At 40.6% G+C, this 27,015-nt stretch overlaps 2 protein-coding genes across 4 annotated transcripts in view; one reads left to right on the top strand and one right to left on the bottom strand.

The window, feature by feature from the left end:
- Positions 1-4,030, top strand: part of CDK17 (cyclin dependent kinase 17) — an 85,924-nt gene extending 81,894 nt beyond the window's left edge. For both annotated transcript variants that reach the window (XM_020815494.3, XM_073000253.2), the window contains exons 16-17: positions 982-1,059; positions 2,091-4,030. In XM_020815494.3, the coding sequence (XP_020671153.1) occupies positions 982-1,059; positions 2,091-2,128 (116 nt within the window). In that variant the 3' untranslated portion in view covers positions 2,129-4,030. The remainder of the gene's footprint in view (positions 1-981; positions 1,060-2,090) is intronic.
- Positions 4,031-10,875: 6,845 nt separating this feature from the next.
- ELK3 (ETS transcription factor ELK3) overlaps positions 10,876-27,015 on the bottom strand; it is a 52,851-nt gene continuing 36,711 nt past the window's right edge. For both annotated transcript variants that reach the window (XM_020815512.3, XM_073000256.2), the window contains 2 exons: positions 21,523-21,645; positions 10,876-11,201 (listed from right to left, as the gene is read on the bottom strand). In XM_020815512.3, coding sequence (XP_020671171.2) covers positions 11,103-11,201; positions 21,523-21,645 — 222 coding nt within the window. In that variant the 3' untranslated portion in view covers positions 10,876-11,102. The remainder of the gene's footprint in view (positions 11,202-21,522; positions 21,646-27,015) is intronic.

Below are 27,015 nucleotides of genomic sequence, written 5' to 3'. Positions count from 1 at the left end.
AGACAGAACTCAGCAGGAAGGCTTTGAGGTCTAGCTCCACCTTGCTTCCTGTTCAGAAAGCACTTTGGAGGAGGTAGCTGTGCTAGTCTGTGCAAACATTTCAGGGAAAAACCTGGTGTCGGTTTTCTGTCTCCAGGAGGAATGTTGACAACAGTACCTTAAAACATAGGCCATAAATTAGTGCATGTAAATGTACTGTACACCCAAGGGCCAATGAATATTTAGAAGGTTTTATTTCTGAAACTGGTATTTCGTTCAACATTTTATTCCGTTTCCATATGTCTGATGAAGTGGATGTGTCCATAAAAGTTTACATTAAAATATAATAGTCTTTAAGGTGCCACATGTTTTCATTTTCTTTCGTTTTGTTTGGTTTTTGCCTGATATGTTCAGGAAGAATGTTCCCAGCTAGCACTCAGATAGGAAAACGAAGCTTGGGCTGAGGTTGGACTAGCTAAGCTTCAAAGCCTTCCAGTTGCTGCCTTCATCCCGGGTGATACACTTTTAGGTGCCCGTCTATCGGGTAAGCAATCCCAAAATGGAGACTGTTGGGACTTGTAGCCCAAGAAATCTGAGAATCCCAACCCTGAGTACAGCCCTTCAGATGTTTTTAGACTAGTACGGTGTTTTTTAGATCCAGTACAGCCAGCGGTGAGGAATCATAGGGCAGCTGGAGAGTCACACTTTGTCCCTCAGGATGGAGCAGTTAATTAGTCTTCAGCTGTACCTCTCCCTGCTCTTACCCTTTGGGGCTGAAAACATTGATGAGGAAGATGAGCAACGGTTCATTTTTCCTCCTCTTCCTTGTTTCTTACCAGTTGAGTCTAACCCTGTAACTCCAATTCCTTCCTCAAGTCCCTTCATTTGTTTTACCATTAGCCTTCCTGTTACAGTCACTGTATTTTATCACTTTTAAGGAGAGTGTAGATTTCTAGAAGAGAGGCTCTTCTTCAGACAGAAAGCACTTTTGTATTGTTTCAGGTGTGTCAATATTCACTCTGAAAGAGATTCAGCTGCAGAAAGATCCTGGCTTTCGAAATTCCACTTATCCAGAGACAGGTATGTAAACTTCTAAGATTTGCAGTTTCTTTTCTTTTATTTTTTTTTTACATGTTTGCAGTAGTTGGAGCATGGGTGAATTGTAAAATTAACATCTTGTGAGTTTATAGTTGAAATTACCTAGATTCTTTAGATGTGTGTAAAAAAATATTTTTTAAAAATATGGAGTTTTTCTCAAAGTTCAGCAAGAACCTTGCTGCTGAGGAAAACAAGTGAGGAGCTTTGTGGTGCAGTTGTTAAACTGCAGTACTGCAGTGAAGACTCTGCTCACAACCTGAGTTCAGTTCTGACAGGCTCAGGTAGCCGACTCAAAGTTGACTCAACCTTCTCTCCTTCCGAGGTTGGTAAATTGAGTCCCTTGCTTACTTGGGAGGGGCAGTATTTAACCTGCATGATTAAATTGTAACCAGTCTAGAGAGAGCTTAGAGCAATATGGGACAGTATACAGTGGTGTTTCGCTTGATGACGTTAATTCGTTCCAGCGAAATCGCTGTAGAGCGAAAACGTAATAAAGCGAAATAAAAAAGCCCATTGAAATGCATTGAAACCCATTCAATGCATTCCAATGGGCTGAAAACCCACCGTCCAGCGAAGATCCTCCATAGGGGCGGCCATTTTCGGTGCCTGTGCAGCGAGGAATCCGTCCCTAAGCACAGCGGGTGGGGGCATTTTCTTCAGACGGTGGCCATTTTGAAACCCGACGATCAGCTGTTTTTGATTGTCGGTTCCCGAAGCAGGGAACCAATCATCGCAAAGTGGAAAGCCCCCATTCAAACCATCGTTTTGCGATTGCAAAAACCTCACCGTCAAGCGGATTCATTGTTAAACGGGGTAATCGTAAAGCGGGGCACAACTGTATAAGCAGTACACGTTGCCTTTTCTTTACTGCTGGATAACCTGGAGAAGCTGCATCTTTCACTATGTCACTAGGTACATTTCTTTGGCGAAAGCAGGAATAAGTCATTGACATAAAGCATACCAGAGGTATTACGTATTTTTAGTTTAACAAAATCTATGTTTTATGTTTTTAGGACATGGGAAGAACAGAAGGCAAAGCATGCTTTTCTGAGGCTGGCAATGCAGTTTCAAGGCCAAGGCTGCTGGTCTTACATCCATCAGGGACTCTTCTCTAGTCTGAAGGCAGTTCTTTCCTTGGTGGACTTGAAATCTGTTTGTCTACACTGTCCTCCTCACAGTGCAGTCTTTTTATTTCAGACCTGCTGGTTATGTTTTTATATTTGTTGTCACAGTGTGACAAAATTTTTGTACAGTCAATTTTAAGGTCTCCTCTGCCATTAGAGCCAGTAGGTTACAACTGTTGATGTAACAGTAGCTGCAATTTTTGTGCAGGACTGAGAAACACAGTGCATTATTTATTGCGGAATCATTGCTGCTAAATAACTACTGTCTGTATAGTTAACAAACAGTTGAATGCCTGCAGTGGCTTTATATAATATGTGAATGCCTCCATTTCTCTTCATGAATTATTGCTGCAGTTTTGTATCTCTCTTTTTTTCAACTGCAATGTTTCCTGGAATGTTAAAAAAAACTTGACTGTTAAATACATAAATTTGTCTTTAACGTTCTCAAATTCTTGGCCCATGAATTTAACATTAGATGTGAACTAACGAAACTATTTCTGAGTACCTTTTTCTAAGCACTTAGTACAGAGATGTCAATTGAGACAGGTGAAAAATAATTCCTCTGTTACACATGGTTAGGGTTACATGCCAATTCCGAAGGATTGGCTTATGCATTTTGTCAGGCCTTGCTCTCATGGAAGAAATGGGTGCATGCTACTCCCAGTGCAGCTACCTTCCTTGTGTTACCTTTTTTCTAACTTAAAGAACCTTTTGCAGATGTTCCATCTTGGGTTGTTTTGGAGATACAGTACTTCCCTTGACGTTTCATACCATGTTTCCCCGAAAATAAGACAGGGTCTTATATTAATTTTTGCTCCAAAAACGCATTAGGGCTTATTTTCAGGGGATGTTTTATTTTACAGTCATGTCATCGTCTTCTGGTTGCTGCACAATGCTACACAATGGTGGAGGGTGGGTTTTCCCTTAACTGGGGCTTATTTTTGAGGTAGGGCTTATATTACGAGCATCCTGAAAAATCATACTAAAGCTTATTTTCAGGTTAGGTCTTATTTTTGGGGAAACAGGTTAGGGAGCCGTCCATCCCACTCCATCCCTTGCCTCTCATTGCTCTGTGATGACATATTCACTGGATGTCCGCTGGAAGAATGCAAGTCCATAGATGAGAAGATATTGCTCTGTTACTGCAGGCTTCTTAAAGCATGAGAGCGTAGAAGGCTTTAAAGATCTTTAGATGTTACTTGTTTATTGGAGCTATTGAACATGTTACTACTAAGCTTATGCATCTCAGTGAGTATCATAAGTACCTCCTGGTGATAGTAACAGTATTTTTTAGCATTTGTGTTTACCTTTCTTGAAACTATTTGTTTAGTGCATCTTCAAGAGGCTGTAAATCTTTATTGGTATATTTTGAAATGGTTATGTAAATCTTTGGCTGGTATATCATGAAAAATAGTAATAGATAACTTAATTTTTTTTCCTGATGTTCACTGTTAAACATTCAGGGGTCCTACCATTTCTGTTCAGGAAATCTTGTAGTTTATTATTGTTATTTAACAGTATTAAGTGAAAAAAATGTATGTTTCTTTAACTTTATTTGTGAATAGTGATTGTGGCATGTTTGGGGATGTTTTATTAATATTTCATGATGATACTAGTAAAATGAATTTGGGAACTTTTTTTTTTAATTTTCTGAAAGAGATGACAAATTTGTGTGTAATGGTGACTGGACCACTGCTGTTTTTCAGCATTTGTGAGATGGTTGTACATTAAAGAATCCCCGTAGAGCTAACAAACTGCTGTTATTTCTAACTGATGGACCTGTATTAATATTGTACTTTTGAAAGTATAAATATTATTTGAAATTCTCAGTTGTGTTTGGACATTTTATGACCACAAACATTTCTACTGGGTTAACTGTAGACTAGTGCATTGATCCAAGGAAGCTTTTGTGCAGAATATAGTTTCCATATAAAGATCCATTAGAGCAAGGATTACTACCTTGTGGTCCCTCTTTGAAGGAGCAAAATATCTGCTGATCTGAAAAACTGAAGCAGTTATTCGTTTGTTTATTTAAAATATTTTTACTCCTCCTTTTTCCTGTAAAAGACCCAAGGCAGCATGGTTGGCTGAATATTTTCTGATTCCCTGGGCTTAATATTTTGTGGATCAAGAGTATGGGTTTTTGTGGAAGTGAATAGGCTGGCTTAATAGAAATAATGGCTAACTTGGTGTAGCTTGCTATGTGTTTGATACTCTGTATCAGCAATAGTAGTAAGAGCACATTCCGATTTTATGCATATGGTAGAGAGGAGGCAAAATGATACTAAGGATCTGGAATGGAATTAAGAACTAGCCAGTTTCAATACTTTGGAAATAAACATACCATGAGCTATGGTTAATCTGTGTTGCATGCCTGCTCATAATCTGTGTTCCATTTTTATTGATATATACACCAAATGCCAGATTTCACTGGGTATGCTCAAGAAATATAGCAACACTAGCACATAACATTTTTACATCAAGTGAATTAGTAAACATTTAGATTCTCCTAAATGTTCTGCTTATATTTTCACTCTTCTTTGGTCTTCTTAATGAATTCTGAGACTCTTCCAGGTTTAATATCCTTCATTAGTTGACTTTTACTCTTCAGAAATATGATTCCTGTTCCTGTTGATATCAGTAGGCACGCTGTGCCTGGCTACACTGAATCCTTGGTTACCAATCAGTTTCAAAGAATGCTATCCATTAACAATTTTGAGATGGTTACTAGTTTATGGGCTGGGTCCACTGTATCTTTTCCACAAACAGGAGCAACTTTCACAAACTGAAAGGATTGTGATTTGCAGTAAAGAAAGCGGGGAGACAGGTAACCTTCATTAATTTCTCCGTCTCTGCCACTATCCCCTGCATAAACTGTTCAGGAAGGTCCTCCACCTTCTAGAGCAGCTTTTCAATGGGGCTTCTTCTGCCTGTCCCCGAGCAGAACTTTCCTGTGAGCAAGTTCCATTCACAATAAATCTGGATCCAACCCTCTTGGTAGAAATTCCCATATTTGGAATTTCAACTGGAATTTTGAATGCACTGTGATCATATCTGTTGATTTACAACAAAACAAAAATCCTCACAGCTAGTAGAGAAAGGAATGAGATTATTATTATATACAAAGTAATAATACAGTATAAAGTATTACCTAAGGGTACATTTCAGTTATTCAAGACCCCGTTAAGAATTCCTGACCTGTACATAACAATCCTTGGTTTTCATGTAGTGGCTAGACTCAGCTTTGTCCATAATATAAAGCTACTTGTCTTGTATGTACGGTAATCTTCTAAATTTCTTTCTAAAGCATTGTAAAAAATATCACTGAGCCTCACAACAGCCCTGTGAGGTAGGTTAAGTAAGTAGCTTGAAGAAAATTCCAACATTTACAAATGCAAAGAGTGAATTAAAACAATCAAAGGATTTTTCAGGTTCAGAGGACATTTGTACTGGAAAAGCAGTATTGTTTTATGGTATTTTTGGCCCATTGGTACCTTGCTCAGTCCATTGCACTAATCATTGGAATGCTTTTAAAGAATGCAGTTCACAATCATAAGCAAATTTTCCTATTCTCATGTGTTTTGCCTTTTCTTAATATTTTCTGTGTCACAATGTAATCTTAATTCATGTCACTCACATGATGCCTTTAATGGCAGACTGCATAGGAAAAGTTTTGCAAGAAATTGCTATGAACAAATGTTTGTTTCGCTGCCCCTCCTAGGCACAAAACATATGTGGATTGAGTTCAGACGAGGGCTTTGACCATTTTTTTGAGGAATGACCTTTAATGACCTTATTTAGTTTCTGTACTTTGGCAAGATGTCCACTGCATGGAGGATGACGTCCATAATATGTTCGCTCAAGCCTTTTGTTTCTGTCTCCTTGCATACTTAACTGAAGGTAGACATCTCATCCCTATTCAGGAACCAGGACTACTCTGCGTACTTTGGCATTTCACCCACCAAATACACAGAAATGTATATTTCATTATTTAAAGAGGCAAGTATTACACAGGTTATGTGCAAGAAGCCAAAAAATTCCAGGGTACATCCAGAAATTACACTGCTGTGTGAAACTGAGTGCTTGTGCTCATTCATCTTATAGCATGTGTTTACAAATCATACAGAATTCTGCAATCTTCCTTGTCACCTGTGGGCATTATCTATAGATGTATGCAAAGAAAACAGTGTCGCTAGCAAGTCAGCTGACATTTCAGACTGCCGTTGCATTGCTGGGATGGATTGATTTTGTTGAAAAATTGCACATCCTTCAGTATGATAGTATGCGGCTTTAGAAACCAAGATGTGGCATCCACGTGACATTCATGGGCTTTTGGAAAGTCCCCAGATATGTATGAAAAGCAATAAGCTGAATAGTAATTGTTCATGTCACTAGTATTTTATGCAGGAGGGGACAATTTTTAGTGTGTTTCCCTTATTGTTGGATGTTTTTCTGTCTTTGGCAGGACTTATGGTATTATACTGATGGCAGTATGAATCTATGACTGAAATGCTTTTGTGAATTAAATATGAACTGCTTTTAAGGTAATTATCTATTGCATGCAGAAGTGAACTACAGTGGTGCCCTGCAAGACGATGATAATCCGTTCGATTGAAATCGCTGTTTAGCTAAAACATCGTCTTGCGAAAGGTGTTTCCCCATTGGAATGCCTTGAAATCCATTTAATGCATTCCAATGGGGAAAATAGTCATCGTTTTGCGAAAATCGCCCATAGGGAAGCCATTTTGCGAAGCGCCGATCAGCTGTTAGAATCGCTGTCTTGCAAAGCATCAGTCCCGAAAACACCCGTTTTGCAAAGATCACCCATAGGGAAGCCATTTTGCAGAGCCACCAATCAGCTGTAAAAATTGTCGTCTTGCAAAGCATTCCCCCCCCCAAAAAAAAACCTATCTTGCAAAGCATTGATCGAAACATCGTCCAGTGGAAAACGCCCATAGGAAACACTGTTTTCCGAAGCGCAATGGCGATCGCAAAACCTCACCTGAAGAGGATTCGTCATTTTGCGGGGTAATCGTCTTGCAAGGTACCGCTGTACTTGGTATGCAACGGATAATGCCTATAGAGATTTCTTAACTTGTTGCCATCTACCTCCAGAGGTTATACCACTTGCATAACTTGTTCAACAGGATGTCTGCCCATAGATCTAGTTAGTTATAGAGGATCTCTATTGTTTGTAAAATAAAGTGGCATCCTTGGTCCTATGTAAACAAATCAAAAGGCTCTCTCTGATGTTAACTAATTTGATGAAAATCTTAACAACCACATTTTAATTGCATATCACTGGTGTATAATTAAAACACACCAAAATGATTTAATTCATCTTGATTCCTTTTTGCTAGACTTTGCTACAAACACAGAATATGTGTGATCTATAAATATATGAACTGAGGACTGATTTTTTTGTGTAACATTTATATGTTGCCTTCCCCAAACTATGTACAGTATAAAACATAGTACAAACTGTTACATGTACAATCTTCTAGTATGTTTCACCTTCTATCATCTGATTTTTATATATATAGTGGTACCTCGCTAGACGATGACTCCACTGTATGACGAATCTACAGGACGGTGACTTTTTGCGATTGCTATAGCGATTCACAAAATAGTCATTTCTATGGGGGAATTCTGCTGGACGTCGATTAGGTCCGTGCTTCGCGGACCGTTTATTCGCAAGACGACGATCTTTACAGCTGATCGTCGGGTTCATAAAATGGCTGCCCTGTGTTTTCCGGACCCATGCTTTGCAGGGCAGCCATTTTAACAGCTAATCAGCACTCGGAAAATGGCTTCCCCTATGGGCGATCTTTGCTGGACGACGAGGTAATTTCCCCATTGGAACACATTAAATGGGTTTCAATGCATTCCAATGGGGAATTGTTTTTCACATAATGACAATTTCGCTTAACAACGATTTTCCCGGAACGGATTATCGTCATCATGCAGGGCACCACTGTATAAGAATATTTCATAGTGTCCATTAGCATTTGCAAACTATTGAGTATGCAATTCTCTTTGATATAGAATAGTTTGGATCTTGTTTTAAATTTCTTTTTCTAAGCAGTTATCTGGCTGGATAGCTCAGTGCTTTAAATATCTCAATGTTGAGTGAGAATTTGGGAGTTTGACTCCTCACTGTGCCTCCTATTAATACAGCCAGCCTGTGCAGCCTTGCTTCCAGGACGCCACCTGAAGAAGGGCATCTTACATCACTTATGAGAATTTTCCACCTGGAAAACTCAGAAGAGGTTCCCCATAAGTCAGAATTGACTTGATGGCACATTATGACAATGATGATTAACGAAGGAATTATTTTTCCTTATCCCCTCTAGTATATTTTTCATGTTAAAGTTGCCAAGTTCTTGTTTTATAGAACCAGACAGTAAAATGTGCACCTGTATCCAGCAGTGTCATTGCAACAGTGCAGAGTCTGTTGTAGGAGCAAACATACTTTTACAGAATACTTCCAAGGGTGGAAATGCATGTTTGAAGAGCTACTTGGGCTACTGCTTCTGCAAAGGTGTGTTCCAGCACAACAATACTACTTTCTCTGCAAGTTTGAAATCAAACTTTAGGCCACAGCTTTTATGTTTGTTCTTAATCTTATAGTAAAGGGTTTTTTTTTTTTTACATCAATGTCCATCAACTTCCCAGGTTGAAACACATAGTAGCAAGATTATTACGTTAACAATCTTCTGTCGTCCAGCTGTTTTGGTTCCTGGTTAAAGAAGGAATCACAATACTGGAATTAAATTTGGGGATGCAATGTGAAATACATCCAGAAGGAAGGGAAGCATTCTAAGGCACTCATTGGTTCACTGTATAAAATACAGATACAGTTATGGAGACCCAAAAAGCTGCCAATGTATAAAGGAAAGAATATGTTTAGCAATTAGTATCTTTTCCACACAAAGAATCTGAAGTCTTACAAACCTGAGAGGAGAGAATGGTGAACATAATGCTGTAAAACTGTGAAAACTAGGGCAAGGGAGAATCAGTGCTCTTTAAATACCACAAACTGTTGAAGGAATTGTTGGCAGGGTCTTCAGCATGTGAAACACAGCGAGAATCAATTGTAGCACATTGGTGTTTAATTTTTCTTTCTTTTCTAAAAACAGCTTTCTGTTTCACAATGGGGAAAACCAGAGGCATCTAATTTTTATTCAAAGCTTCAGTCTAGAGTACCACAGTATCTAGATCTTTCTGCATCATTGAAATGAAGTACTGTACTTTTCAAACTAGACTGATTGACCAAAATGAGGCTGTGTGCAGAACAACAGTATAATTCATATGAATTCCCAAAGGAACTTTGGAAAGGTGATATCAGCTGCGGTGCTCCATTCAACTGGAATATTTAAACATATTTGCAAATATGTGAAAGAACATGTTTATTAAATATGTATGCATTGAACACCTTCCAGGTTACAGCTGATGGACACAATGGTTTTACATTTAAAATACCATCTACATTTAATTCTGCTTTTGTGTTGTATTTTTATCTTCAAGAAATCAATCGTGGTATGCTAGAATGTGACAAACCCTGTGCTTCTGCTTTCAGAGTTCTAATCTGTGAAAGAAACCAAGAGTCCTGCCATTTTTAAATCATTGTGGTTCAGTATCAGGTTAGTACGGGGGGGGGGGGGAGGCTGAAAGCATTTTTCTAGGTATCAAAGTGTGTATTTGATTTCTGGCTCTTGACAGGTTCTTATCATATTAAAATAATATCAGTTTTAATTGAAATAGCTCTAAACACTTCTTAAAAACACTCAACATTGCTTATCTTTTCTTAAAAGAGCCTTTTTGGCTTTGCAAAACTAGAACCATTTACTTTTGATTCTTGATCAAACAATATGTGAAAATGGTTGTTGTGGGTTTTTCGGGCTTCTTGGCCGTGTTCTGAGAGTGGTTCTTCCTAACGTTTCGCCAGTCTCTGTGGCTGGCATCTTCCTCTGAAGATGCCAGCCACAGAGACTGGTGAAACGTTAGGAAGAACCACTCTCAGAACACGGCCAAGAAGCCCGAAAAACCCACAACAACCATTAGATCCCGGCCGTGAAAGCCTTCGCGAATACAATATGTGAAAATAACACCTTGAACAGAGTCAAGAAAACAAGGATCAGTTTGATGCCTACTTCACAGCTATATGAAAATAAATGGTACTGAGCAAGGTTACATCCTTCAATGCCCATAAGATAAGTCGCAAATATTTTAAGACCACGTTCCTCTTACCTCAGAAAAGAGTTCAAGCACCTACATCTAAATAGTGTCCTATTAAACACACTTACTGGCCAGAACATTTACTACGGCCTCAGTTTAGCAAGGAAATAGAAAGAATCTTTATATAAATGGAAAGCACAAAATTACATGAATACACAGCACTGTTTGGCCTACCGCAAAAGGCAATACTGAAATACTAGAAAAGGGGGATTGTTCAGTAATTGTTTCCTTTTCAGCCTTTATCTTAATACTGGAAATATATAAATCATTTATATAACATTATGCAAAAGAAGGCACAGCCGGTTATAGTTTACACAAGCATGAGGCATAATATGCAGAAATATAAGATTTAAACGTTTCACATCCTTTAGATACTGTTTTGAAATCTATTAAGAAAGATACTTCAGTAACAGTGTTCAACACTTGGAGAGCAAGGCTATAAAAATTATAATTCATTTTAATGCACAACAGATTTCTTATACAAAAAACACTGTTTAAAAATGCTAAATAAACATCATACAAGTAGATCCTCCATGTAATGAAAAGTGCAAACCATAATAAGAGGGTTTCATCATGTCCTCCTGCAATCATCAGAAAAGTGAAACCCATGAGAATGGCTGTGTTAAATCCAGTTTGTTAGCGAGTCCTTAATTAGCTGAGACATCAGGATTTATGAGCATTTGGAGAAAGGAGAACTGGTGATGAGGTCCCATCCAAGTTGGGAATTTGCATTGGGATGTGACCATTTAGCAGAGTTGGGAACTGCAAGAGGAACAAAGAGAAAAAGCTTTTTTAAATCTCTGACATGTAATTTAGGGTTTATTTCAAGCATCCTGTCAAACCATGGTTCCATCTTCCAAAATATTGCAACTGTTGAACCACGATTGACAGTTGTTTGTTTTTGCTTCCTCTTCTTAGCATTCACGTTTATTGCTATCTCTGTACAGCTGCAAGCTTTGGAGGCAACGCTATGGCTATAATGCTGGTTTGTCAATAGAGGCATTATGCCAAACCATAGTTACTGTGATTCCACCTAAAGTCACAGTGTCTAATTTTAGTTTGCTAATCAGTTGCAAACTAAGGCCTGTTAAGTCAGGTACTGTATCAAATCAAAGTTAACTGTACTTAACAATGTCCTTCCACCCACTGGCCCATCCCTGAAGTCCTTTGCCACCTCCTTCTGCATATCTTTGACCACACCCAGCCTGTTCCCTTCCCAGTTTTGAAGTGGTGGCGACAGAGTCAACAACAGGAGCTGTACGGCAGCAAGCAGCACAAACACCGATGGTGCTGCCATGTCAGAGAACGGAACGATGACAGCCTATTTACGCAAATATGGCACTGGGGTCACCGGTTACTTGGCTATTATAAAGGGAGGTTATCACTCAAGAAAGGTTAGGAACCACTGGTATAAGCTGGTCGGGTTGCTGCAATGAACCACAAGTTCAACTGCTTTTCCACTTGCAAAAAGTTGAGAATAAATGCTTCCATTTTTGCATTTGGAGAAAGGATGCCTCCAGGAGAAGTTTGTTTGTGCTTGATAGTGTGGTTTGGTATCCTGCATATCTGCTGTTTGCTAAATTTATACAAAACTATAAGCTATGGGAGGGGAAACTGTTAAAAAGCTTTCACCCTCCCCTTTATGTATGTATGGGATGGGTGGGAGAAACCCATGAACTTACGGCTCATTCAATCTTGGCATCCGAATCAGGTCTGTATCAGTTAGATACAGAAAGTTCACTTATCTTTGCACAAATATGTTTTCTAACTAGAAATTATAATACTGGGAATTTACAAGGAAAGGAAAGTACCCTTGTCAGTATAATAATCCTAAGTAAATTCACTGAAAGCAATGAATAATGCTATGGAGAAATATCCCATTTGCTTCTAAATTTCAAAATATAAATTAACATAGCTGCATTTTTGACAGACATCAAGGCATCGTAGGTAACACTAAATTGCAAGGTCAAGGAAGAGCTGAAATTACAATAAGATCTCAAAGTTCTTCAAAATTAAATGCAAAGGGCTTAGTGTAAACAAGATAACAGACCAAATATTGCCTGTTAATACAGATGTTTTGTATAAGACAAGAAGTGATAGGAAAGGCTATGGATGACTGCCTCTCAAATCCCATTTTAAGTAGAAATCAGCAAACCTTTATAGCTTCTGTGCCAGTTCAGTACACTTGGGGAATTTTTCACACAAATGGCTATGCAAAAATACAATCTCTTCACCTGAAATATGAAGCAGTACTGCATTATCTGTCATTTCATCATCTCTGACTCTCTTTGTGTGAGATGCACAGCTCTTAAGTTTATGGTGTCAACAATCAAGGCTCTTGGACACCTTGTTGAAGCAAAAGATGTTTCATTCTTGTTAATGTCACGATGAAAATATACTTGGAAACTACACAAACTACTTTGTGTTGCATGATGGCAGGATATAAATGTACTACACCAAATGACAGTATACAGTGGTGCCTTGCACAACGAATGCCTCGTAGAGCGATGAATTCGCTCTACGAGGACACTTTTGCGATCGCTACTGACCGACCTTCAAAATGGCCGCCGGAACAGCCGAAAGGGCCGGGTGCAGCATTTTCGCGCCCTTGGTAAGCAAGGGGAGGGCGCAAAAACGCTGCCGGAACAGCCGAAATGGCTGCGCGCAGCATTTTCGCGCTCTTCCCTTGCTTACCAAGGGCGCGAAAATGCTGCGCCCGGCCCTTTCGGCTGTTCCGGCGGCCATTTTGAAGCCGCGGAACAGCTGATCGCAGCCATTTTCGTACCCTCGTTCAGCGAGGGGAGGGCGCGAAAATGGCTGCCGGACCCCAGAAGCATCGCTGAACGGTGAGTTTTCAGCCGATTTGGAACGCATTAAACGATGTTTAATGCGTTCCAATGGGCTTTCCCGTCCCGCTCAGCGATGTTTCACACAGCGAGGGTTAATCCGGAATGGATTAACCTCGCTGTGCGAGGCACCACTGTATAGGCACAATAGGTGGTATGACATATCGAAATACGTACACACCAATAACGGCAAGGTATATAAGATCAATGCATCTGTATCCAGATAGCACAAGTAGAAAAATCCATGTGGAATTATCTCCTATTTGGTTTTTCCTAACCATGGTAGCCACTTCTAAAATGATATTTCAGTCCTTCGTGAACTTTCATTTTACCAGAAATTAAGAAGCTATGTTCCTTGTTCTTGTATTTCACTTCCTTTTATGTTTTAGTATGAATTCTACATAGAAACAATTTGCATCACAACTGACTGTGTGAAAGACTGCATTTTTTCAGAGTCTCCCCACCCCACCCCAATCTTCAGAGGCATGTACAGTGGAGACACAAGAGTGTCCCTTCTGAGTGGCTGGCTGCTTCCTGGCTAGGTTGCCCCATCCCTGTTCTCTTTCTGCTGGCAGGCAAAGACCTTCTGATTCAAGTGGCATTTCGGCAATAGACTGGCTACAGAGATAGGAGGTGCTGTACTCACTGATGTGTATTTAACCAGCTTTTTTAACATTACAATTTGTTTAATTACAGTATGTTTTAACAATAAGATTTTCTATAGTTCTACCCGTATTTTTGGTAGAAAACTCAGCTATAAATCCAGTGCACAACAATAAGTAAGTGCAATTCAAGCAAGTAGCATTTCACCAATAAAAAAACCAAGGACATTCTTGTACATTTATAACACTTCTTGTTCTTGTAACAGGGTGAGCTTCCCAAACCATTAGGTGTTGTGAAGGGTTTTCCCACATCCTGTTCCCATTTAATTTTCTCTATAACATATTGGCATTTATTACTTTAAGAGCGAAGAGGTTATTATTTTAAAAAATAAACAGGGAAAACATGATGATCCAGTAAAATATTAACAGTTCCAGAAAAGTGTAACCATCCAATAATGTGTTAACCACAACCAGCCAACTATGCACATGAAACCTCGGATTAGGTGCTATATGGTGACTGAATTTTAATGTATTGGGCAAAGATAAAAGAAAAAGAAAAAATAAAGAAGATAAAAATTTTGTGGCACCTTAAAGACTTAACTGCGATATTTTAATACGAGCTTTTGTGGACATGTCCACTTCCTCAGTTTTAATAGGCATGGTGTGCTACAAGCAAGTTAGAATCTGAAGATATAACACTTCTCACAACTCATTATAAGTTTTTAAAAGCTATCCTCAAAATATTTTTAATAGGCAAAAACAGGGGCAGAGATTTACTATAGCAAGTTAATTCTCCAAATGCGGAGCAAGAGACAATTTGTGCAACTAAACATACTTACATTATCCTCGTTTGCCTACCAAATTATTGCATCAACACTGTGAGTCTTTATTTCTTGAACTGCCCTGTCTTGTCTGAGGTCTAGCTATTCTGGTTCTTCTGAATGGGCTTTGTTCTGCTTGTACCCTGCCTAACATCTTCCCTCGAGTCATTTTATACAACTGTAAGGCAAGAGACAGGCAACTCAATAACAAAACAAATTCTGGCTGCGCACAGATATCCCTCAGCTGGCTGTTTAAGATGTCAGTAAAATCCAGTTTGTTTCCTTGCTATTGTTTAGCCTTTATTGCGGGGTAAAGTGCAGCCTGGAACAAGTCTTTCATTGCCATAATTATAGTGCAAGTTCCCAGTCCAGAGTGAGTTAATTACACTGCACAAGAGGCTCTGCCAATTAACCTAAGTCAGAAAAGTAAGTTGTGGCTGCTGTAGGACTGCCTCCTCTTCAAACACTGGGAAACAGAAGTGGCTTTACCTGTACACCAATTTAGAGAGCCAGTTCCACCAGTCTAACTCTTTTTGTTTGCATGCCAGAATGTCTAATTTTCACTAATAGTACTTGTACTCTGTCAGAGAACAAAGAGTTTCTTGGGGGAGGTCAAGCAAGCAGGAGGTTGTATTACTTGGCACCATCCTGTCACTTTCCAAACACCCTCCCCCTTTCACTGTAGCTTTTAAGTAGGAGGATGGCTTCCATTTTTGGAAAGCCAAGAGTGGCAGTTTGGAAAAAGAAAGAAAATTCGTCAGAATCCTTTCTCCTCCACCACCCCTTCTGGGCGAATCAGGATTTCACTTCATTTACAATACTGCTATCTAAATCCAGTTACCTTAGATAATTATGCTAGACTTCAAGATAGGAACCACACCCAGTCTTCAAGCTGCCTTATTATTATTATTCCTTTTTTTTAAAGAACCATCTCATGACTGCTGCAGTCATACAGTGGTGCCTCGCTTGACAATGTTAATTTGTTCCAGCGAAATCGCTGTAGAGCGAAAACATTTTCAAACGAAATAAAGCCCATTGAAACGCATTAAAACCTGGTTAATGCGTTCCAATGGGCTGAAAACTCACCATCCAGCGAAGATCCTCCATAGGGGCGGCCATTTTCCATGCCTGTGTAGCGAGGAATCCGTCCCTAAGCACAGCGGGGGGCCATTTTCTTCAGCTGGTGGTCATTTTGAAACCCGACAATCAGCTGTTTTTGATCGTCGTAAAGCAAAAATCGGTTCCCGAAGCAGGGAACCGATCATTGCTAAGCAGAAAAACCCCATTCAAACCATTGTTTTGCAATCACAAAAGCAATCGCAAAAACCTCACCGTCAAGCGGATCCGTCATTAAACAGCGTAATCGTAAAGCGGGGCACGACTGTATTTGGTTTTGGAGAATTACTAGCAAAATGAGAAAGCATTCTGAACAGGAAGTACCCTTGCTCCTCCTTGTTCTGTCAACCTCCATGGTCACAAAAAGCACACCTCTAAACTGTATGCACTGCTGCCACCACCTTAGTACACTACTTAGGCACTTCCCCACAAAAGAATATGCTTTGGCCACTGCTGGAAACAGAATGCTGACCTAGCTGACTTGACCCACCAGAGCTTTTCCATGACAGTCTGGTCCTCTTCTAACAGCACCTCTCCCCTATTAGATTAGGAAGGAGAGGAAGTGCCTTAAATCAATTCCTTACAACCAGATAGCAGACACCCTTTGATTTGGCCATCTCATGAGAGCAAACACAGTGTGTAATCCAGGTAAGGTGGGCTTGCTCCAGAATTTCAGGATTTTAGGAACCTCTCCCATTTGGACCATAGGCTGCCTATGCCAGGTGGGGTATATTAAGACCCAACCTAGGAAGGATTGTTGCATGTATGGTTCCAGGTGATAATGGGGTTTTTATCCAGTATAGCTTACTTAGAATGCCTCTAGCAAGGCCTATTTCTGTGTCGTTTGTTGGGTCAAGAATTGCATGCTGTGTAATGGAAAGCTAAATTGAAATTTCAGTTTAGCCAGGAATTAATTACGCCAGATTAACTCATGAAAAACTTACAGCTTTAGACTCTCCGACCCATAAAGCTGCAACAAAGATATGGTAGAAGATGAGAATCGAAGCCTAGCACAGCCTTTTGGTTCCAACCAAAGCAAGATGCAGCATATGGATGAGATCACTAGACAAAGTTTATTCCCCCATGAAAATCATAAACTGAAAGAGCAACTATAGTGGTATATTTCTAAGTGTGAAAGACGGTCCATTATAAGCCCCTCTGTCTTGCTCAGAAACACTTCTCATCCCCTATGCAAATTTATTAAATGGGAGAAATTGTGCCACAGGCTGCAGAGGTGACTCCCTTGCCCACAGAAAGATGTCAGCATCATTTGCTTTCAAACCCTGATCAGCATTTTTTTTATTTCAATTTCTAATTATTTAGAATCAAATTTAAATGTTTTTTTAAAATATTTTAAATATTCTCTTTAAACTATACCCATGTTTAACATGTTATTATTGTATGATTTTAATTGCTATGAGCTGGCTTGGGTCCCGGAAGGAAGGAAGGAAGGAAGGAAGGAAGGAAGGAAGGAAGGAAGGAAGGAAGGAAGGAAGGAAGGAAGATTGCCATTCACCTAACCGATTAGTAGGTGAGAATAATATACCACTTAGTTCTACCTGACACACCTGGATGCTTTGCCAATATATCTTTCCCCCCCCAGGGTCAAAATAAGTATGATAGCTGCCACCTTCACCTCTTTCCATCACCTATAAAATGCAGTACTAGGACCTAATTTTAATATCAAAGGACCTAGAGGATGTATGACTCTGATCTGCACAGCTGAATCCTCGCTCACCTCCCTGGGGTTTTTGACATGACTTCACTACAGGAACCTCCTTTCAGTAACAAACCCCACCCATCCCACTTCTAGATGCAAACACAAACAGAAGGAGGTGCTGCCATGCTGTCTATTTGACCTTCCAAAGCAAACACCACTGTAATAATGGTGCAGACACACAGAGTCATGTTTATTCCCCGGCTTCACAGTAAAAAAAAATTTCCGTCAAAGGGGAAAGGGATTTGTGTATTTCACTGCAAACCAAAAAGCACACTTATTAGCTTCCGCTTTATAAATGGGCCTCCAAAGCAGGAGAAAAAGAAAAGTGGATTTATGCTTTTGAAAGAAGGCAAAAGCTCATTCTGTGCTTTGAAAATACCTTATTTTGTCAAAATATATGTGGGGGTGGGGGGTGGGTGGGAAGAAAAATACCAGACTCCTATGAGCAGAAGTAATTTGCTTCGTAACCTTTGTCGGGAAAATTAAGGTTGGGCTTAATATGCTTAGCCTATCTATGTATGTGCCTAGCTACCAATTAGGTTTTTAAAACACAAAAGACTCCTTTGCCCTCAAAGGACCCTTGATCAAGAAAGGATTCACCCATAAGAACTGAAGACAGCTGACAATCTTAAGAGGGCTGTCCTTTGCAGGAAAATATTTGGTAAGTTGGATAAGATTTATATTCAGCCATAGTTGCTACTTCTGGTTTGATTCGCAGGAAGAACACTTTTCCTGTGCAAATAGGTTTGTCATCTTGGCCTTTCTCTGAACCACACATTAGTCAAACAAACCCCCCTGATGTGAAGGCTCTGGATTCCCCTTTTCACTTCCAGTTACCACTCGTGGTTGTTGGATATGTTTGGTTCTCATGGCAAGGCAAGCCATTGATGCTCCTATTTGATCTTAATTTGATGTCTCCAATCAAGTGCAAAATTATGAAATGCTAAAAATAAAAGAAGTTAAGTAAGGTGAAAGAGAGCCTTAGGATTACTGCAAAGAAAAGTCATGTCTTAAGAAAGAAGGGTTTCTATACTTCACAATGCAAGTGTGGATATCTTGTATTTCAAAGAACCTAGCAGTGGAAGCTGTGTGTACAAGTGAGTGTCCATCCACAGTTCTGGGTGGACAGCGGTTGGCTTCTTGCATGCTAATCTGGAATGAACATACAGTACATTATTTGCTTCTTAGCTTTCTTTCTTTGTTATGTGTGTGGTTTTGTGGATATAGTCAGGCTTGCTTTCGGACCACAACTATCTGTAATAATAATCATGTGCTGTTAAATCTATTCTGACGTACGGAAAACCTTTCAAGGTTTTGTCAGGTAGAGAAGACACAAAAGTGGTTTACCATTCTCTTCTTCTGGGGTGCCCTGGGACTGTGCAGCTTGCCCAAACCCATGCAGGCTGACTCTACACACATGAGGCACAGTGGGGAATTGAACTCCCAACCTCTAGCTGTGCAGCCAGATAACTAAACCACTGAGCTATCCAGCCAGCTACACAAAACTATCTATACAAAGCTAAAACTGCCTGCAAAGCACATCTTCATAATGACTGTGACAGATGGCTGTATGACATGGTGGCGCTGCAGGCTAAACCGCAGAAGCCTGTGCTGCAGGGTCAGAAGACCAAGCAATCGTAAGATCAAATCCACGCGATGGAGTGAGCTCCCGTCGCTTTGTCCCAGCTCCTCGCCAACCTAGCAGTTCAAAAGCATGCAAATGCAAGTAGATAAATAGGTACCACCTTGGTGGGAAGGTAAAACGGTGTTCCCTAGTCATGCTGGCCACGTGGCAATGGAAACTGTCTTCGGACAAGCGCTGGCTCTACGGCTTGAAAACGGGATGAGCACCGCCCCCTAGAGTCAGACACAACCGGACTAAAAATGTCAAGGGGAACCTTTACCTTTACCTTAGATGGCTGTAAGTTCGAATCTTGTCTCCCTCTGTGCAATGTGCACTGTCATCTGGAGAAATTGTCACATTCTTTCCCTTTCAACACCTTCTACTTAACTCTTTCCTTTTCTCTCTCTCTTAAAGCACTGTCTTTTCATCTTCTATAATTGGTGACTGTGGTCACATTCAGCAAAAAGAAACATTAGACAGTACAGCAAACGACTTAGAACTATGGTATTTCAAGGGAGTGCCTTGTGGTACATGGCAGTTTGGGACGATAACTATACACTTTGGGGTCGTTTTTTAGAGAAAAGGAAGGAATGTAGCACACCACAGGAAGAGTGAAATGAAAAAAAAATTTAAAGCCACCAGTTCTTAAAGTAAGAACTTGACTCCATGACCTGGTTGTGAGCATCAGAGAGGTAAAAAAAATCAGCTTGACAGCACAACTCCTTTGACAAAAGGCAATACAAGACAGCATACCAAAACCTGCCTAATTGTTGACAACATGCTATAGTAGTGCTGGTACATGTGCTTGCATTTTTAAAAAACTGTGTTAACTGGAAAATAACCTTCTGGATTGCCAGAAAGACAAGTGGGTCCTAGATCAAGTCAACTCTGAATATTCTCTAGAAGCAACAATTATGAAACTGAGGGTGTTGTACTTTGGGCACATTGTGAAAAGGTAAAACTCACTGGAAAAAACAAAAAAGCTAGGAAAAATTGAATGCAGCAGGAAAAGATGGAGACCAAATATGAGATGGATTGACGCCATAAAGGAGTCTACAGCTTGAGTCTGCAAGAGCTGTGGAGGGCTGTTAAGGACAGGAGATTTTGGAAGTCACTCATTAATAGGGTCACCATTAAATTAAAGGGGACTTGATGATACATAAGAGTACTGTAATTAAAAGTATGGAAACATATGGATGCAATATGCTTGACAGTGGATGAGTTTGGTGCCACCCCCTCCTTCCTGCCCACGAGCCCCCACTGCTCAATAACATGGTAATTCTGCAGTTACGTCCTCTCTGTTTTTTCCAGGTGCTTCCCTGACACAGTACTTCCTATGCTTCCTGCTATTGATAAGCACAGTTTTTCCTGTGTCAGCAATTTTTTTATACCCAACACATTTGAGAGAAAGCACAACCTTTTAGGCCATGTGATTGTGGGGCTTGGTGTAATCACTAATTCTTCATGTCTCTAGTTTAAAGCTTTTCTCTAAACAACCGCTTAAGACACCTCCAGATACATCTCAGCAATCTTCACAATTCTTGTGCAGCCTTTTTCACTGATTAGGATTGGCCGCATCCAGAGATCTGAGAATTCTATCTGCTTTCTTTGGAAAGGCCTGATACCACCACCAGCAGCAGCACTAGCACCCATTTTCTGATCTACAATGGCTAAGCACGGCCCCTACAGTTTACTTCTTTTTTGGGCGGGGGATCCCCTTTGCCCCAAAGTTTGTGGATGAGGGGGAAGTGTGGTAAAATGGCTAATCATGCTCCTAGATAGGCTAACCTGGAACAGAAGACCTGGGGTCGAATGGCAGGCGACAGGTCATAGGGAAGCCCTTTGGAGCTGCATGTAGTTTGCAAACCACATTTTCTCCACTGTTGCCCTACATTCTTCAATTACTGTATCAGTTAGGCAGTTCTGCCACACACTACAAAGCAAAATACACTTCATATTAAATACTCTGGCATGTGTATTATCACTAACTGTTCTCATACATATTTATCAATAATTCAATTAATAAATCCGTTAATTAACTGACTACTGAGCAGTGCCAATGCTACTGGCAAAATGGTGATGAGAATTCCTTGCCTCCTCTTTCAGCTGCCTCCAGAGAAGCTCCAAAGGCCACTGCATACAAATTCTGCTTTCTGACAACATTCGTGCTTCTCTCATCAACTATTTTTAGTTTTTGGTCACCAGGAACAAGTGGGAGGTATTATTTTATTTATTCCACGCATTCTGTTTCCTGGTTTGCAGTGATAATGCTACCCTGAACATGCCAGGAGTTGCTTTGGTTAGCTGCCAAAAAGATCCACCTGTGGGATGCAGTCACCATTGGTCCCACCTACCTGGAACAAGGTGTTTGGTCCTTGCAGCCTGGCAGGACTCAAAGGAGCGACAGGACTGAGGCTGCTCCAGAAATGAATGCTGGAAAGCAGAGGACTTGGGGTCAACAGCAATCCATTTGGGGTCTGCAAGACAAAAGGCACCAAATATGTGTTCCAGCATTCATTCACTTCGTCATGTCTTGATGCACATTATGATGTTGAATGGTATGCAGCCCTCCCCTTCACATATCACTTCACATGGAGAGTTGATTTTAAAAAATTGTTTATATCATCTTTCTTACAGCCATCTCTGGGCTGAATTCTATATTTTAACCCTCTTCCAGTTACATCTTCTCAGAAGACGGAATGTGAGCAAATCATGACCTTGATGGAAGGGCCAGAGCTGGATTCAAAGACGTACAGGTGGCTCACAAAATGGACAAGAGCACCCGCTCCTTCTTAGCCTACAAACCACCCCTGCAAAGTTACCTTTCTGTTTATGAAATGCAGCTTTCATGCTACCAGAACTTCATGTGAGAAAAATGAAACAGCATTCTAGAGATTACTTTGCTGCGCAAGGAGAAGCCTGACAACTCCTATAAAACTTAACAACGCTATGGCTCCAGATCAAGAACAAGAAAAGTGTGGTTCTCCAGATGTTGTTAGACCAAGACTTCTGTTAGTCATAGCCAGCAGAGCTAATGCTCAGCCCTAGCAGAAGTTGCAGTCTCATTTTCTAGATGACAATGTTTGCCCACCTTTTCCCCACAGCAAATAAATGGTTAGATTTGTGCATTTGGAAGAGCAGATTTTGGCTGCTGGACATATTTTTGTGGCAGGGTTTTCAGAGACTAGAAGAACAGGCAGCTTCCAAAGGTTTGTATGGGGAGGCCACATCCCCTCCAGACCTTGACCAACCACCCTGTGCCACCCTGAAAAAAATGTTTTAACATGTTTAATGATGTCCATCATTGTTGATGACAGTGTTGTCCACCACTGTGGTTGGCTGCATCACCTCAAGATATGATTCCATCCTCAATTAACTCCCTGCCCACTTTTCCTGATTGGGAAATAATTTCACTGTCATACTGTAACTTCAGTTTTTTGTGTCTGATGAATCACAGTTTCCAAAGTGTGTCCATCTGAAAATGAGTAGGCCCTTTGGTTTTGTATACATATAAGGTAAAATGTATGGACACTGATGTTGACTCTTGTCATGCTGCATATAAGCATATGAGATTTCAAGTCCAATAGCTGCATGGATCCATTTGAATGATGGTCAGCAAACTTTGGCGTGAGTTTATAATGTCCCCACCAGCCTTCTTAAGTAGCCTGTGCTCCACCAGTAAGCTATGGTTACTTTCTGGTTGTCATGGCTACCTCACACCATTTAGCTGAGGGGGGAAAGATCTCCTCCCACTCTTTCATCAGTGGTGATATGAAGAGTTTCAGCAAGCACCTGAGAAGCTACCAGGCATCTACTGAGAAAAGAAAACAAAGCCAAATGAAATGCAGCCTCAAGATTATGGCTCACTCAGTTTCCTTCCCTGGCCTCTTCCAAAGAGGAAAGTTTCAGGAAGGGACTTCACTTACGTCTCCAGAACGAGAAGGAGGAGCTTGACTGACAAACAGGCAGTACCCCAGCCTCGTTCTTTTTGCACTGCCCTTACTTTCAAACAATTGAGCATAGAACATAAGTCTGCCCCACTGTGTGTCCACAGATTTTCTGTACTCACTATGTACTATTTTCAACAGTATGACTCATGAATAAAGCTCAGATTTATCTTATGAAAGCAGCCAACAGCCCAGAAAGCAACTATCAGGTTATTTATTTTAAAAAAAAAACTGCAAACTCTCAGGCTTTTGTACCAAAAATAACTTATGTTCCCTTTTTTAGTATTGTACAGCAAGTTGATCACCGCTCAGCGTTAGCTGTTCTACCATGGCTTTTGGTACCATTGACAACTAAGCTCTGGCCATTCTACACAGCTCTAAATCTGAATCTCACTATTTCAGCCCAGAGCATTTTGTAAACTTAATGAAGTAGACTTAGGATACACAGAACCAAAACACTGATCTAGTTATGATGTGTTTTAACTAGTGAGGATATTCTTTTCATGTTCCTCACAGAAAGTCATTCTAATTTTATATAATATTTATACACAGTGTTAAACGTCTTCATGTAACAACAACGGTCTTCCCCCCCCCCCAAAAAAAACATTTTATTTAAGTAAGCACAAAGTTAATAAACACAAAATAATTGTGTTGGACATTTTAAAGAGCTGATTGTATTAGTATCCGACATGGTTACAGAAAATGGGATGTTACCTTTTGCTTAACTTTAATAGAGTCCTGCAACCTCCCTGCACGCATCTAAGACTTAATTCATTTTCATTCTTTTAGGCAATAGGTCTGGGCCCAAGGTTACATTTGTGTGCAATCAGACTGTGAGAAAGATACACATCTACATGCATTTTTGCCAGGAGCAATCTCCCTTAAAGTGACCATTCCATTCATCAGGGAATTTCTTCCCCATTGGCTCCAGAAAGAAGTAGCCCTACTGCTGGACCAAAACGGTCCAGTTTTGGCACAGATCAGGGTCAGGCTGGAGAGCTATACCTCACACGCTGTGTAATCACTAAGGAATAGCTACCACCAGACAACATCACAATCAGCCCAAAATGGGAGCTATATGCTGTGTAATCACACCCTTTCATGTGGTTACAAACCCTGATATGGTCTTTATTTGATGTGGGCCCCCCCAGTCAACATAGACCCAGTTAAACCATGTCCATTAAATGTGCACAGAAAACAGGACACAATCTTGTTTTATCTCACTTTACGTTTGAGTCACCATGTTTCTATGGACTTTTTTTTAACACGGGGGGGGGAAGCAATTCTCATTACATGCATTTTAATGTGGAATGGGTGACAGAAACCCACCATCACCACTACTGCTAATATTTCTATGTGCCATAGAATTAGGATTTTAGACTATGATCCCCAGAATCTCCCAGACAATATGAGCCAATTTTTTTTCACTTCTAAGCAAAATCTGTCTTCTACATGATGCCACCAAGAGTTGAGACCAATATTTGCTGACTCACAGTTTGTCTTTTTAAACATACCTGGATATTTTTTTTCCTAAAGTCCTTTTCAGCATACAGGTCATTCATTCCCAAACACTGCCTTTGCATTTTTGGACATCTATCTGGGATGAGTTCTGTGTGTGGAAATCCTCTTTTTAAATTGAGACTAAGGATGACTGCTTCTTCATATAGTTATGCAAAATTATGTGATCCAATGCACAAGCTGAAATAAGGCATGTTAAATTCAGCCAAGGGCACTGAATAAATATGCACAGGAACAGGCTTGAATATCTTAATACTGTATATGAAAGCTACGCTAAAGGGTATATTCACATTATTAGCTTAAATATTAAGCTCAATTATGCTGGAAAAGCTGCTGTAAGAATGTGGCGTGGGAAGAGGCAGAATAAAACTGACCTGTACCAAATCCTTCCTAGAAACACACAGCAAACACACAGCAAACACAAGACAAATTAGCCCAAAGTGTGCTTTTTGATACTAGTCTCCTTATTAACCTGTTGCCATCAGCAGACTGATAGCATAAGGCGCAATAGTATTAGCTGACTGGGATTTTGTGCTGGAGGTTCCTGAAGTAAAGCCATCTGATGCTTAAGGCAAAAGGGGAGAGACAGTCATGAACACATTCATTCTACCCTTAAGGTGACAACCGTTTTTTTTTATGCTGAACACTACAAATCCACCCTATGATTAAAGAAAACAGCTTGACCTAAACATGTCATTTCATATTTCTTTTGATAAAGGCCACAGTGCCAGCAAAACACAAAATGTAATTAATCTGCTAACAGTCTGTCCCGCTCTGACAGAGGTTTTATTTATTTATTTATTTATTTATTTATTTATTTATTTATTTATTTATTTATTTATTTATTTATTTATTTATTTATTTATTTATTTATTTATTTATTTATACATACCCCGCCTATCTGGTCAATTGCGACCACTCTAGGCGGCTTACAACACACACTATAAAAACAATTAGACCTATAGCATAGCACATAACATAATTTGCATAAATAAAAAAATAATTTCTTCCCAAAGATGGCAAGAAACCGGGTATATTATAACAGAATAGGAAAGAAAGAATAATTAGGAATTACAGTGGTGCCTCACTTAACGAGTGCCCTGTTTAACGACGAAACCGCTTAGCGACGAAGAATTTGCGATCGAAAAAGTGATTGCATTGCGATGTTTTAAATACGAAAAATCGCTCTGCGATGATCGGTAAGCTGTTTCGCTTACCGATTATCGCATAGCGATCTTTTTCCTACAGCTGGCAGTTCCAAAATGGCCACCAGAAAAAAAACATGGCTGCCTGCTGTGTTTTGGGATGGATTCCTCGCATACCGGGCAGCGAAAATGGCTGGCGTATGGAGGATTTTCACTTAAAGGTGAGTTTTTGCCCATAGGAACACATTGAAGGGGTTTCAATGCATTCCTATGGGCTTTTAGAAATCACTTAGCGATGTTTTCAGTTAGCGGCGATTTTTGCTGCACCGATTAACATCGCTAAGCGAGGCACCGCTGTAACTGGAAGGGGGGAAGGCCTGCCTAAACATCCATGTTTTCAGTTGTTTCTTGAAAACACCCAGTGAGGGAGCCGCACGAATCTCAGGAGGTAAGTTGTTCCAGAGGCGAGGAGCCACCACTGAGAAGGCCCAGTTTCTTGTTTTTTCCTTCTGGACCTCCCTCGGCGTTAGGCTCCTCAACCTCACCTCCTGACTTGCATGAGTGACACGGGTAGAACTGGGTGGGAGTAAGCGTTCCGCCAAGTATCAAGGCCCTAATCCATTTAGGGCTTTAAAAGTAAGCATCAAAACTTTGAAGTCAACGCGGAACCGAATGGGCAGCCAATGCAACGCAGCCAGAATAGGAGAAATGTGATGGTATCTTCTCACTCCACTCAGGAGTCTGGTCCCTGCATTCTGCACCACTTGGAGTTTCCGCGTCAGCCTCAAAGGTAGCCCCACGTAGAGCGCATTACAGTGGTCTAAATCTTGAGATTATGAGCGCGTGGACCAAGGTGGTGAGCACCCCCACATCGAGATAGGGTCGCAGCCGGGCTATCCGCCAGAGATGAAAAAAGGTGGTGCAGACCACCAACGCCACCCGAGTCTCCATAGAGAGCGCCGGGTCCAGATGGATCCCCAGACTGCGAACCCCACTCTTTGTGGCAAGGGTCACCCCCCAAACGAGAGGGAGTCACCCAAGCCGACAACAGTGGGGGCACCCCCCCCTCAGGACCTCCGTCTTGTCCGGGTTCAGCCTCAGCCCATTCTTCTGCATCCACTCCGTACAGTCCCCAGGCAGCGCTTAAAGGACAGGACGGCATCACCTGCAGTTGGTGAAAAGGAGATGTAGAGCTGCGTGTCATCCGCATACTGATGACACGATGCCCCACATCCCC

The sequence above is a fragment of the Pogona vitticeps genome, chromosome 5 (assembly GCF_051106095.1).
Source record: "Pogona vitticeps strain Pit_001003342236 chromosome 5, PviZW2.1, whole genome shotgun sequence".
NCBI lineage: Eukaryota > Metazoa > Chordata > Lepidosauria > Squamata > Agamidae > Pogona > Pogona vitticeps.
The sequence above is the reverse complement of the archived record's forward strand: the minus strand, read 5'-3'. Positions and strand labels throughout refer to the sequence as shown.